This window comes from Pseudomassariella vexata (assembly GCF_002105095.1).
Source record: "Pseudomassariella vexata strain CBS 129021 chromosome Unknown BCR38scaffold_3, whole genome shotgun sequence".
Lineage (NCBI taxonomy): Eukaryota > Fungi > Ascomycota > Sordariomycetes > Amphisphaeriales > Pseudomassariaceae > Pseudomassariella > Pseudomassariella vexata.
In genome coordinates this window covers 2,321,842-2,333,877 of record NW_024467958.1, presented here as the reverse complement: position 1 = coordinate 2,333,877, position 12,036 = coordinate 2,321,842, and the positions used below count along the sequence as shown (strand labels likewise).

The 12,036-nt window shown below is 51.8% G+C and overlaps 4 protein-coding genes across 4 annotated transcripts; all 4 read right to left on the bottom strand.

Moving 5' to 3' along the window:
• Positions 1-61: 61 nt before the first annotated feature.
• BCR38DRAFT_139302 (uncharacterized protein) lies at positions 62-875 on the bottom strand. Its single transcript, XM_040853625.1, has one exon. It carries the CDS (start codon positions 667-669, stop codon positions 115-117), a length of 555 nt encoding a protein of 184 aa, XP_040719096.1. The 5' UTR covers positions 670-875; the 3' UTR covers positions 62-114.
• BCR38DRAFT_139283 (uncharacterized protein) lies at positions 643-3,054 on the bottom strand. The gene is made up of 4 exons (XM_040853624.1): positions 1,908-3,054; positions 1,409-1,819; positions 962-1,299; positions 643-849 (listed from the first exon to the last, which is right to left on the bottom strand). Exons 1-4 carry the CDS (start codon positions 2,939-2,941, stop codon positions 731-733), a joined length of 1,902 nt encoding a protein of 633 aa, XP_040719095.1. The 5' UTR covers positions 2,942-3,054; the 3' UTR covers positions 643-730.
• Positions 3,055-4,288: 1,234 nt separating this feature from the next.
• BCR38DRAFT_424405 (glycoside hydrolase family 3 protein) lies at positions 4,289-7,779 on the bottom strand. Its single transcript, XM_040859650.1, has 6 exons — positions 7,146-7,779; positions 6,608-7,077; positions 6,448-6,551; positions 6,207-6,393; positions 5,634-6,146; positions 4,289-5,571 (listed from the first exon to the last, which is right to left on the bottom strand). Exons 1-6 carry the CDS (start codon positions 7,480-7,482, stop codon positions 4,600-4,602), a joined length of 2,583 nt encoding a protein of 860 aa, XP_040719094.1. The 5' UTR covers positions 7,483-7,779; the 3' UTR covers positions 4,289-4,599.
• Positions 7,780-9,634: 1,855 nt separating this feature from the next.
• BCR38DRAFT_334698 (G protein alpha subunit) lies at positions 9,635-11,090 on the bottom strand (the record flags this gene model as incomplete). The annotated part of the gene is made up of 5 exons (XM_040855340.1): positions 9,635-9,979; positions 10,049-10,307; positions 10,365-10,522; positions 10,698-10,882; positions 10,973-11,090. 5 exons carry the CDS (start codon positions 11,088-11,090, stop codon positions 9,635-9,637), a joined length of 1,065 nt encoding a protein of 354 aa, XP_040719093.1.
• Between the last annotated feature and the right edge of the window lie 946 nt (positions 11,091-12,036).

Below are 12,036 nucleotides of genomic sequence, written 5' to 3'. Positions count from 1 at the left end.
CACGGTGAGGTATATCTTGAGCCTCGATGCTTGTTGATCTTGGCTACCCGCTGTAAGTCTTGCTCCTCCCTGATTTGATCCCCACCAAGGGTTGGAGATCACTCACTCCCAAGCTCAGGAGTGAGGTTTCATGAGTCTTAACAGAGCCGTAATAAAATTACTAGCCACCACTCGGGCCTGGAACAGAAAGCAAGAGGTATTATATTTAACCAGGGGTACGATGCTTTCCCATCGAGGGAGGTTGCGTAGCCACAAGCGACAAGCATTCCCAGAATGGTCCATTTCCCGTACCCCTCTTCTTCCTGTACTCCCCCTTACGTAGAACCCCAAATCGCAGACTGCTGTCACATTTTGAAATTCCAGATCTCTACAGATACATATCCGTCTCCGTGTCATTATGTTGCACTTGGTTATCACCCTGTCAGCCACCGTCGTATAACCTCCTTCCTTACTTTCCTTTCCGAGCGGCCAAGGGTATGGGGGGTACTTGAGTTCGCCGACGTTTTGCTCCCACCCTCTGAAGACCACTTTGGCCCCGCGGCGCGCCTTGGATGATAGTGCCCGGCTATGACAACGTTGCATGTGCTGCTCGTCGCTTCCCCAGGGCAGATTTGCCCCTGTTCCAAGGAGTGCTTCCCGCCTTTGGTCGGCTCGTATTATATACCCCATACTAAACGTTTGAATGTAGTGTTCGTTCGACAGTTCGATTGCGTCTAAAACTAGAATCCCGTTACCGACTCAAATCCATCGGGCCACTCGATTCAATGAAGGGCGGCGTTGGCATCTGGCCGCTAAGGAAGTCATTTCGATCCAAGCCAACCACGTCCTCTAGCTGGCGCATGATTTTTTCTGCCAAAAGAACTCAAGTCAGTACTGATGATGAGACTCGGAACCATAAGTCGCAGCACCGAGACCTAACAGGGCCCTCGCAGACCACCACGAAAGACGGAAGTAGACTCACCAGCAATCCCCCACCTATAACTGAAAAACTTTAGACTCTCATACTTCTCCATCATAGCGATCTGGCACTGGTCCCATTGCTCAGGGAACACTTTACGTAGCCCCGCGTAAGCCATGACGACCAAATAACACGTCGGTGCGGCCGGAGCCGCGAGATACCGGACCGAGTTGACCTCTCTCGCGATATCCCCATTCATCTTGCATGAAATATCGGTCGACATCTTCATGGCGAAGCGGAGGGCCGTGAGGGCCGTCGTCAGTTCGTAGTCCCCGTTGATCTCTTGTGCCGTTTTGGACTGCAGGACGGGCAGGAAGGGGAGGTAGAGAGTAAACAGCGCGCTGGGCTAGAAGTTAGCAACACTAGGTACGGAGTCTGATGGCCAGTCTTCTTTGGTAAAGTGACTCGAAATGAGAGGTATTATAATGGCGTGTTTACATGGGGACTTACGAGACGCACATGGCGAAGCAGTCGAGCGCCGCTTGCCAGTTGATATCATCCTGCAACAACGCCATGGTGGTGCTCCGAATCTCGCGATCCAACTCTACAAACAAGCTGACGGCGGGCAAGCGATTCGGTGTTTTCGTTCTGATATCGTACTCGTGACGCAAGGCTCGATGCAGTAAACTTGCCACCTTGGCCGAAAGCTGGAAGGACTCCATGGACGTCGCGTTGATGGGTACGGCGATGGACATCCGCCGCGACGGCGGCGTCATGGGTTCGCAGAGGTACTTCACGTCGTAGCCTCCGGCGTGCTGAGTAATCTGCGAGGCAGTGATGGAGCCAGGGAGCAGGGTCTGCTCGTCTGGCGACTCGAGGATAAAAGGCAGGTTTTTGGAGACTTCGTCTCGATGGAGAAACCTGCCGATCCGGGTTAGCAATTCGAAGTCTCGATGAGCATGAAGATGCCGAAGATAAAAATCCCCGAGGAAACGGTCTGGTAACTCACTGGTCGAGAATAAACATGGCCCACCACAGACCACTGTTCTGCTCATCCGCCAGCCCCAGCATCTTGCTGGGGAACCCGTCTTCCAGCCGACCTGGTTGGACGCCCAAGACTCTGCCGGCAGCCACAGTCTCGCTTAGTGTTCGATAGGCGGCAAAGGAATCCCCGTGTCCATACTCGTATAAAGCAAGTAAGGCGCCAGCCTGTACCAGCTCTAATGTGGGCACGGGACCATCGAGGAATGAAAGGGTCAGAACCCGTTTGATGGAGCGGTATGTTTCGTCGAACATGGTCCTGTCGTTGGGACGCAGTCTTACGGTCAGATACATGGTCACGATGAGGATGGCCAAGTCGCGGCCCATGTGTTCCGGGGCCGAGTCGAGGACCGAGGACGACTGATGTACGGAAAGAGCCTTGTCCGAGGGCGTGTTGGTCAAGGGCGGCGAGTAGACTTGCGGAACGGGAGAGTCGGCAGCAGACCACAGGGAGGCGATCTGCTGCTCGAAGAGGGTGCGGTGCACCACGGCGTACCATGAATGCACACAGTTGAAATAGGAGCGCACACCGTCGACCCAGTCAAGCTTCTCGCCGGGCTGCTGCGCGTCAGCGGCAACGAGGCGAAGGATGTGCGCTGCGGTCAGCTCCTCGAGGGGGTCGCATCCTCGCAGCAGCACGTCGTTGACGACCTGCAGGGACTGGGACTGGAAGACGACGACGGGAGCGCCTGGGTTGTTGGAGTTGGCGGCGACAGGGTCGGCGAGGTAGACGCATTTGGCATTGAGGCGACAGCAGCGCTCACACTGGGGAAGCGTCTTGTCGCAGCGTCGCTTGGAGCTCCGGCATTTCTCGCAAGCGCGCGCTGCCAGTTCGGTAGTCATGGTGTTGTTGCTGCCGTTGCCGCTAATTGACTGCCCGTTGTTGGACATCGAAGTGGGCTCCGGGGAGTCTCCCGCATCCCGGGCATCGCTCCTGTCCGAGCTCGGCGACACGCCGTTCGGCAGGTAACTAGTCGATATCATTATTTCCGGCCGTCCCATGTCGTCTGCATGTGCTGATGCAAGTGACAACCGTCGCCGAGGGCCGAGGTTCACTCTGTTGCCATCAACCGCCGCAGGCAACAGAGGTGATGAGGAGATATGAAAATGTCAAGTGGGTGTGCGCTTTCTTTCTATCTTGGTTTTGGCAGGCCAAGGCCAAAACTCGATCACATTAGCTTGAAACGAATGAGCGGGTGGTCGTGGTTGTGGGCAAAGTGCTTTGATCATGAGGTCGTGCATCAATAATTGGGGCTTCGAGGTCTCGAATGTCCTAACCTTTACCCACTTCCCGTCGGGCGCGCCACAGCTTGTCGATAATGTTCTAGGCCCCGTCGTCGATGGCGAACAGTTTCTTTTCTTTTCCCCTCTGTTTTGTTTTTTGTTTTTTTTTCTTTGGGGGCAGTATCGCAAGATCTCAACGTTTACTCAAGATCTACAAGCTATGAAGAAGCGAGGGATCCCCCCCTTCACCCCCACCGGTATGTCACATCAGCCGCACATTGATTGGGGCCCTCTCGTCACTGCCCTCTCGTCACTGCCCTGCTACCGAACGGCGTACCCAAGCCCTACCTGGACTACTGCTACAGCGCTGCATCATAATACCTGGCAAAGGAGTACTTTGTAAGGAATATGCCATCCCTACCGGGAGAGGTGGAGGCAACCCAATAACAGTGCCACTATCGACAACAAATCAGGTCGCGAACGTATGTTGGACACATTGAAACACCGACTCAGCTTTGAAATTGTGGATAAACAACCATGCCATAACCACTGTGGATACGTTCACTCGGACCTTGGGAGCCAGGTTTCCCAAATAGATACTGTCGTTCTTGTTTCTGCTTCCATCTCCTTGGCATGAGGTCTCGCCAACCTGCTGGCCTGACGCCACTTGCATTGGATATATATTCTTGCGGTGGAAGGGTGCCAAATAAGTTTGACAACACCACCGACTTCCCTTTAGCAGTGGCTTGAATCATGACGGACGCAACAAAGATATACTTAAACACCCTTGTAGCCGAATATTCATTCATATAGCCTGATCGACTAGGAAGGCACACCCGCCCCTAGACGGAGAGCAGAGTTTACCACTAAGCTACCGTACGTGTTCGGGCCAACCACAAGTTGGATGAAATGCATTGTGAAGACTTATTACTATGACTCTGCCGCTTAACCCAGTAGCGATGAGCTACATCGAGATTTGTTTCGGTCTTTTCAGATTAGTGGGAATGCCAGGCAGTTTGCCGTCCTATACCACCTGTACATGATTATAGCCACTGTACGTGTAGCAGCGATGCAATTCAGATCCATATCTACCTACTTACAGGCAACTTGTCATCAATATGAATTGTACTGTCGAACCCGTTGTATTTATTACTTAGTCACAGGATGGCAATTTGCCAGTCTTCCGTTTCCAAACCATAACATAATTACTGAATATACAGTGGCAAGTCCATATTACAGCCCAACTTTCCAGGCCGGATCATCTCTCATTACACCTTAAATTTTCCGAGTATCCCATCCTTGACACCCTAATCATTGGCTTATCCACGCTCCACCATCCAGTAAACGTCTAAGCCATCTATCCATTGTTATCACAAACAACCCAAGATCTAGATCTCACCCGTGGAATGCACAGGGCCCAGCTCCAAATTTGAAGTTCACAAAGACAACGTGCCTCGCAATGGAAGATCCCGACTGCTAGAGCCAACGTACACGCTATACGATCCCGACTGAAGGAGCCACTTCTGCGCAACGACATCCCAAACCGACAAGTCTCTTCTGTTCAGTGCAAAAGTGACCGTAGTTGACTGCGTGACGTTGATGAATGGTTTCTCAAAGCCCCTGAGTTGCCTCGCTGGCGCGTCGGGGATGCCCACGTACAACTGGGCTACTTCTGCCCCGTCCACATCGCCGGTGTTTTGGATGTCGGCAGTCACGGTTGCAATGATATCCCACAGATCGGCCTGTCCGCCCACGACAACAGGCCCCGTCGGGTATCTCGATGTATCGGCGGTGTTGTTCTTCTCGATTTGCAGGTTTGAGTAGTTAAAGGTGGTGTAGGACAATCCGAAGCCAAATTCGTATCGTGGCGTGATGTTTCTGGCGTCGAAGTGACGATAGTCGATGTAGACGCCTTCAGTGAAATTGGACTGAGGGAAATTCTCAAAGATACCCTCCGGTAAGTCCGGACCCAGAAGGTGGTCGTAGTCCGACTCGTTGTGAGCCACAGTGTACGGCAGCTTGCCCGATGGGTTTGTGTCGCCATATAACAGCGAGACTAATGCCTCACCAGACTCCTGCCCAGGAAGATGTGCGAAGATCAACGCTGTAACATTAGGATGGTCCACGAACTGATCCACCAGACGAACTCCGGCATTCTGAAACACTACAATCGTGTTATTGCAGCTGTCGGCGACGTGCTTGATCAGACCGTCCGTATAGTCGTCGTGGAGACTGCCAGGACGGTCATATCCTTCGGAGGCGAAGGCATTCACCAAAACAATGCAAGCGTCCGAGGCTGCGGCCACGTAGGGATTTGAGAAATAAAAGTCCCAAAACAAAGCTGTGTCATCCCCGTACGCCCGCGAGTTTAGAGCGTCGTAAGGGCTTCTGATATGCGCCGGCGTAGCCTACGAATTGCAGCGTTAATTCCGAGTTTCGTAGTCCTGCGAAGGTAGGGGTCTTGTCTTACCGCGCCGCTGCCGCCACCACTCACGATTGTCCCGTTCGGAGCTATTTGAGAAGGCGATTCGGCCTCTTCACCAGCGAACCCGACAGAGATATCTTTTCCGAAGTATGCTGACTCGCCGCCAAACGTCCACGCGGGAACTCCACCAGATGAATTGTAGTTCCACTGCTCAGGGTTCCTGGCTGAGTACCCATATAGCGAGAGCATCCGCGGTTTGTTGAGCGGCAGTGCATTGTTGATATTCTTCACAAGGACATGACCCTCGGCTGCTCCATCTAGCAGAATCCGCTTCGAAGAAACGTCTCGTGCGTCCACAATACGGTGCGGCTTCGTCAAATCAGAAGGCATGCCCACACCAGGGTCTGGAAAGTCTTGGTCTTGCTTCATTTGGTACCAAGAGGCAATGATCCGTGTTGCCATGTCATCCAGTCTAGCCTCGGATACCGAGCCGTTGGAGACGGCAGAAGTGAGTTTGTCGCCCCACATATCCGACGACGGCATCACCATATCCATTCCCTGTATCTGTTAGACCCTTCTCAATCTTAAGGACTTGTACGCAAAGTGGTTAGCTCTTACAGCAAGTGCGGTCGCAACACCAGAGTGCATAGCACCCCAATCAGAGACGACAAATCCTTGGAACCCAAGCTCCGTCTTGAGTAGACCATTCTGTGTCTTGCTATTAGAGCAACCATAAGAGTTGTTGACTCGTTGATAGCTGCACATGATGTTACCCGATCCTGCGAGGACCGCGTCTTGGAAAGGCCTTGTTCAATGTGTCAGCCAGACGGAAACAAAACGTAGGGACCAACTCTTTTACCAGAGATAAAGCTCATGCATCGTCTTGTCATCAATATTCGATGACACCGCTTCGACACCACCTCCCGGAACTCGGTTCGTCTCTTGCTCATTGCCAATAAAGTGCTGTGCCACTTATTAGCTAACAAGGCCCATTTTGAAGAGCACGGGTTTAAGCAAACCTTGGTGCTCGTGATGACGCCAGTGGACTGAATTCCAGAAACCGTTTCGTATGCCAAAGCACCACACAGATAAGGATCTACAGCAAAGCCTTCCCAAATACGACCCCCGCGAACGACTCTGCCGACCGGTCCTACTACGGGGCCCAACGCGACGTTGACACCCTTCGTTCTGAACTCGCCCCCCATATTTACAGCTCGCTGCCGGGTGAGGTTTCTGTTCCAGCTCGCACCAACGTGTATTCCGCTTGGCCAACCACTCACAAAATCCGTCGCGCGAAGTCCGTTGCCTGCGTCGCTCAAGCAAAGTCCAGGAAACCCCAGGCGTGTAATGGCAGGTATGCTGCCAGAACAGCCATTCGGTGCTCCAGTGCCAGTGGTCAAGCTAACTTTCTCCTCGACTGTCATGTTTTTGACCATATCACCGGCCTTCGTCAATGACTCAGCCCAGCTGCCTAGGCCCGTCATAGTCGCTAGAATACGGTTAATACTAGTCCTCCCTTACACGTCGAAATACATCAACAAGCCCGTCACTACTCACGAGAAGGATACACCGGCTCAGATAGTCCATAAAAGTATGTGTCGTCCGTGATAGCATTCTGTCCGTTACCACCACCGCCACCAACACCGGTTGCACTACTACTATAACCCCCATGTCGAAGGACCAAGAGTCCGAGCAGTCCCAACAGGGGAAGTAGCAGGATGGTGATCACGAGAGCTTTTCCTTGCCTTTTCTGGAGTATGGGGTATCTTTGCTTGATGCGTGAGGACCAGCCTGTGTCTTTCACTGGCAAAGAGGGATCCCTCCTCCGCGAGTCAGCCAACTCGGCCGGCCGTTCGTTGGGAGCTCTCAACCCGACGAGACCATCTTTCTCCATATTGGTTGTATTGGATTGGGAAATACTGCCAGTGGTTGGCGATTGTTGCGATGCTGAATATCGTCTGTTGGTCCAAAGCTAGGGTGAATTCCGATTCATTCCCAACAATTCGACACTAACTGGACCACAGGGTCTGTTTGAAGCAGTGCAATTTGTGAGAATGGTCCCAAAAAAAAGATGGACCATGAGTTTCTGCCGTTTAATCCCGTAGCAAAGTGAAGGAATGCGACCCAGTGCGCTCAATTCGACTATGGAAATACCCTGTTGACATCGCTTTGTTGGCCCGGTGCCCTGCGCAGTGGGCAAGCACAATCTGCCGTATCCCTGCCCATGGTAGTGGATAAATCTCGGTAGTACCGGAAATGCCAGCCGACTGCCACATCATTGGTCTACCATCGTACTTCTGTCCTTCTTTCTTTTGACTCCCGCAACTCAATCCCACAGTCCCCCGCGCTAGGGCAGAAAAGCGTGGCAGATTGCGGGGGGCAACTCTACAGATGACTGGCAGGGTGGACACATGCAGCGTGCATCACGATTCGATGCCACAACAGACGGCAGGTGGCGCTCCCGGGCAGCATTGGACCGGAGCACACGGGATGCGTGCAACGCGTGAAGTACAGTACACTATATCACGTTGTAGCTCGGAGTTTCAGGGCATGGCCGATCGTCAAGCCTACCTGAGGTAGTATCAACTGTGGTTAATAAGCGGGAGTGGTGTTTTGAAATATTGGCAGCATCTCAGATATACTAGTGATCTACGTGTGTCCAACGCAAGATGCTGTCGGGGTTTTTTACTTGAGTAGTTGAGTGCTTGAAAATGGAGGTTAGTATTTCCAGTATCTGATATAATCGTTACTGGCAACTGCCATGATCCAACGTGTGAAAACCAATACTGACGTAGCCGAGTCAGTTTATTATTACAAACTTATTAACCTTACATGGCCATCATGTCCCATGTTTTTTTTGTTGAAAATCCACGACTCGCACCTGACACATTTGCGGCGGTCGCCATTTCATCCTCATATCCGTCTCCGCCAAATCTAGATCTATATCTCCAAATGGAGGGGAGTTGTGTACCGAAGAGCTCATCCTCATGGCGGCTGCCGTGCTCGTAAACCGAGTTGATGCAGCGTTGCACAGATGACGCTGTTTGGAAGACCTGCGAGCCACGAGCTATAGAGTAAATCGAATTGCTATACCGAGAAGGCGCTGCACGCTCAACTCAGCAGAATTCATCCTGTTGGTTTGCGTAGCCGGCCCGGAAGAGATGCCAACCTTTAAACTGCTAGAAGGAATTGCCCAATTTGGATTCGAGGTTGATGCCTCACCATCAGACCAGATTCTGACCCTGAAAGAACTGTCCATGTTGATAGCATCCCTAATGTAGGCACCTGGCACTGAAAATATTCCGAGTAAGGGATGAATGACTCCACGTCAATTTCCTAATTGACACACTTGGATTTGATATATCCCACCCAACTGCCACCGTCGCCGTCATTCGTCATCGCATGCCCGGATCGCTAGAAAAAGCAAAGGTATCGCTGGTTCATGAAATAAAAGGAGAGAACGGTGCCAAAGTCAGAAGAGATATGCCGCCGCCGCCCAATGCTGATCAAGACGAAAATCGATTTGGCGCATTGGAAAGGATTGTTGTATATATGCGCCCGTGAAGTAGCTTCGAAGTACTGTTGAAATATTGGGGAATAGTGGTATTGAGGTAGCCTAAGTTGGCACGCTATAAGGGGGTTGCCGTAGCCATGAGCCTGCCGTCCGAGATATTGATGAATAGTTGAAAAGGTAGAAAAGTAGTATGATGTATATATATATGGTGTACAATCGAAAGGCGGGACCAGCCTCGTTGGGGGGGGGGGAGTCGAACATCGAGCTTTGGCTTGTGCTTGAAGCGAATAGCCCAACGAGGGCAGTGCTATATTCTTTGCAACGTCTCAGCTCCGGCTCTCCGTGGGTATATTTTTATACAAATTCCGTCGCGTGTGATCCCCTAGACATTCATAAGAAGTCTCAATCAACAGCCAAGGAAAGAAATTCGACATGGATCGCCGTGCTCGAGAGGTATGGGCGCGAACTACATTGCACTTGCAAGCCGTGCAGTAGAATATTCGGAAGCTTGGAGTAGGCTCAGGAGACTGACTCACAAGATGAGCTGTTTCAGGTTCCGTTGGATGATCATGTCTTGTACGGAGCCCATGGTGATCTTAAGGAGATTCGTGTCGGTGGCGTTTGTGAAATGGCCGTATATCTCCTTCTCTGGATTCCGGTTCAGCGCTCGGAATTTGTCCATGAAGTATTTGCTGGCCTGCTTCCAGTCGTCCGCGGGCCCTTGGTAGTCGACGAAGCCGTGCTTGGTGATGGGGCTCGCTGCGAGCTTGTCCTTGAACAAGTCCATCTTGTTGAGGAAGAGGATGAGTGCGGACTTGGTGAACCAGTGGGAGTTGGCGATGGACTCCCACAACATCAAGGCCTCGTTCATCTGATTCTAAATGGGACATATCAGTTAGAAAGGCGTGTTTCGCATCGTGGCGCGGGGCGGACGAGCAGAACTTACGCCATCTTTGTCCTCCACCAAACATTGGTCGTATCCGCTGATGGCGACTAGAAACAGCAAACAATTGACATTCTCAAAGCAGTGTATCCACTTCTTTCGCTCTGATCGCTGGCCACCAACATCAAACATTCGGTATGTAAGCTGGCCTAAATCGAAGATGGTCTCGGTGATGCCAGTCGTCCTTAACCTCGATCGCAGAAGGTCTTGGTCATTGGGGATGTAGCCCTTTGCCCACAGCCGATCCACGTCATCGCAGAAGCTGCACAAAGGTCAGTCAGCCTGGAAGCGCAGTAGAACAGAAGTGGTAATATCGTACTATGCCAAGTTGTCATGAAGCGCATATTCATTCCCCTTAAGAATGGCCTTCTGAACCCCTCCATCTTTCCACAGTGCTTTGATTGGCTCGAGGTATTCTGGCGGTAGCGTGTCGGTGGGCGAAATCTCACAATCGACTAGAACCAATGCCTGATTTTTCTACGCGCAATAATTGGTCAGCTCCGAGGCAGTTGGTTGAATTAGTGTCGGACTGAGCCCATCCAGTAGGAATGGATACACACAGCCCGAAAGAACCGAACAAGAAAAAAGCTATGGAAAAAAAAGACGAGACAAAGTGATAGTGTAATAGAAATTCAGAGGTCGACGTTCTCACCTCGTTTTCCTTGTTCTCGAGCTCGATTCCAAAGTCGGCCATGGCATCGAAAATAAGCCTCATGGATTGGATGACATTGTTGAACACGACGGGTTTCCACTCTAGCTTCTCGTTTTTGCTGAAGCCTTGGGCGTATATCAATTTCATCTGCTTCAGTACCGTCGACTTTCCCGACTCGCCGGCTCCTGCACAACATTCGATTGTTAGGCGGGCCGCATTCTGAGACATCGGGGGAAAACGTGTCTGACACCTAAAAAAAAAGGAAAGGTACATACCCAGCAGTAGCAGCTTGACCTCTCTTGACAACCGCTTCTCATCTGCACGAATAACCTTGTCGAGCTCGCGTGACCGATTGAGGCCCTCCTCGTTCGTTTTCCTGCTGCTGAAGCACATGATGGCTTCGTCGGTTGGGAAATTGGCCAGTTACTTTTGTTCCTCAAAGTAATCCCTCGTGGGGCGGCGTCGAGTCGCAGCAACCAGAATGCGCGCAACAGCTTCGGGTGCGGCGTCGGGGCGTTGTCTTTGTTTGCGTTTGCGTCTGCGTTTTTGTGCCTTGTAATGGTGCAAGTTATGATTATAGAACGGAATGGCAACCCTCTCAAGAAATGCTCTCGACCGCTAAATTAACAATTGGAGCGCGGGAGGCTAGCTCTTGCGGAGAGAGTCCTCCACGGGCGAGGCGGAAGAGGATGGCAATGACGCCGTGCGTTGTCAACCGGCTTCGTAGGAAACGATGGCCCAAAGCTCCCAGGGCGCCGTCTAGAGAGGTTTAGGACAAGGTCGTATGCACTTCTCCAATCCGGCTGCCTAGCGAATGTTCCTCAGGCTCTAATGTTTCGCGACTCAGAGAACCTTGGGGGATCAGACAAGGGCAGAAACCTTAAGCTTCAATCGGCGGGTTTCGCGATACTCCTGGTGTTGGAAACCAACGGAATAAGGAATGAGGCGCTGAACGGCAATCTCGTATGCTTCAATTGAACTCTGGCAACAGTACAGCACTTCAAATAAGTAATGGTAAATAACGACAGCAGCGACGGCGACGAAGACGACAACTGCGCTCTGAAGCTCGATGGGAGGAAAGAGAAGACTACGGGAGAAGGAAAGAAGATCCCTAGAGGCGACTAGCAAAAAGATGCAGTCCCTAGGTAAGGTTGTTGCCAGCAGCAGCTAAAGTAGGATTAAAAGAGGAGACTCGCTTTGATTGACATTTGAATGAGCAAGAGAGAGAGAGAGAGCGCGGCCGCCCCCAGAGCCTTGCCCAGTGAGCACCCGACGTAAAGTAAGGTAGGCAACTGTGGTTCCTATTTGGCACGGTGCGAACCCAGGTACCTTGCAGGCC

Excerpts from the sequence above, each read along its gene's own strand:
- BCR38DRAFT_424405 (XM_040859650.1), bottom strand. The coding sequence starts at position 7,482 with ATGGAGAAAGATGGTCTCGTCGGGTTGAGAGCTCCCAACGAACGGCCG. Across the intron at positions 7,078-7,145 it reads TGAGCCGGTGTATCCTTCTC|CGACTATGACGGGCCTAGGC; the intron begins GTGAGTAGTGAC and ends ACCGTATTCTAG. Across the intron at positions 6,394-6,447 it reads ATGCATGAGCTTTATCTCTG|GCCTTTCCAAGACGCGGTCC; the intron begins GTAAAAGAGTTG and ends ACATTGAACAAG.
- BCR38DRAFT_139302 (XM_040853625.1), bottom strand. The coding sequence starts at position 669 with ATGGGGTATATAATACGAGCCGACCAAAGGCGGGAAGCACTCCTTGGA.
- BCR38DRAFT_139283 (XM_040853624.1), bottom strand. The coding sequence starts at position 2,941 with ATGGGACGGCCGGAAATAATGATATCGACTAGTTACCTGCCGAACGGC. Across the intron at positions 1,820-1,907 it reads GCCATGTTTATTCTCGACCA|GTTTCTCCATCGAGACGAAG; the intron begins GTGAGTTACCAG and ends CCGGATCGGCAG. Across the intron at positions 850-961 it reads TTATAGGTGGGGGATTGCTG|AAAAAATCATGCGCCAGCTA; the intron begins GTGAGTCTACTT and ends TTCTTTTGGCAG.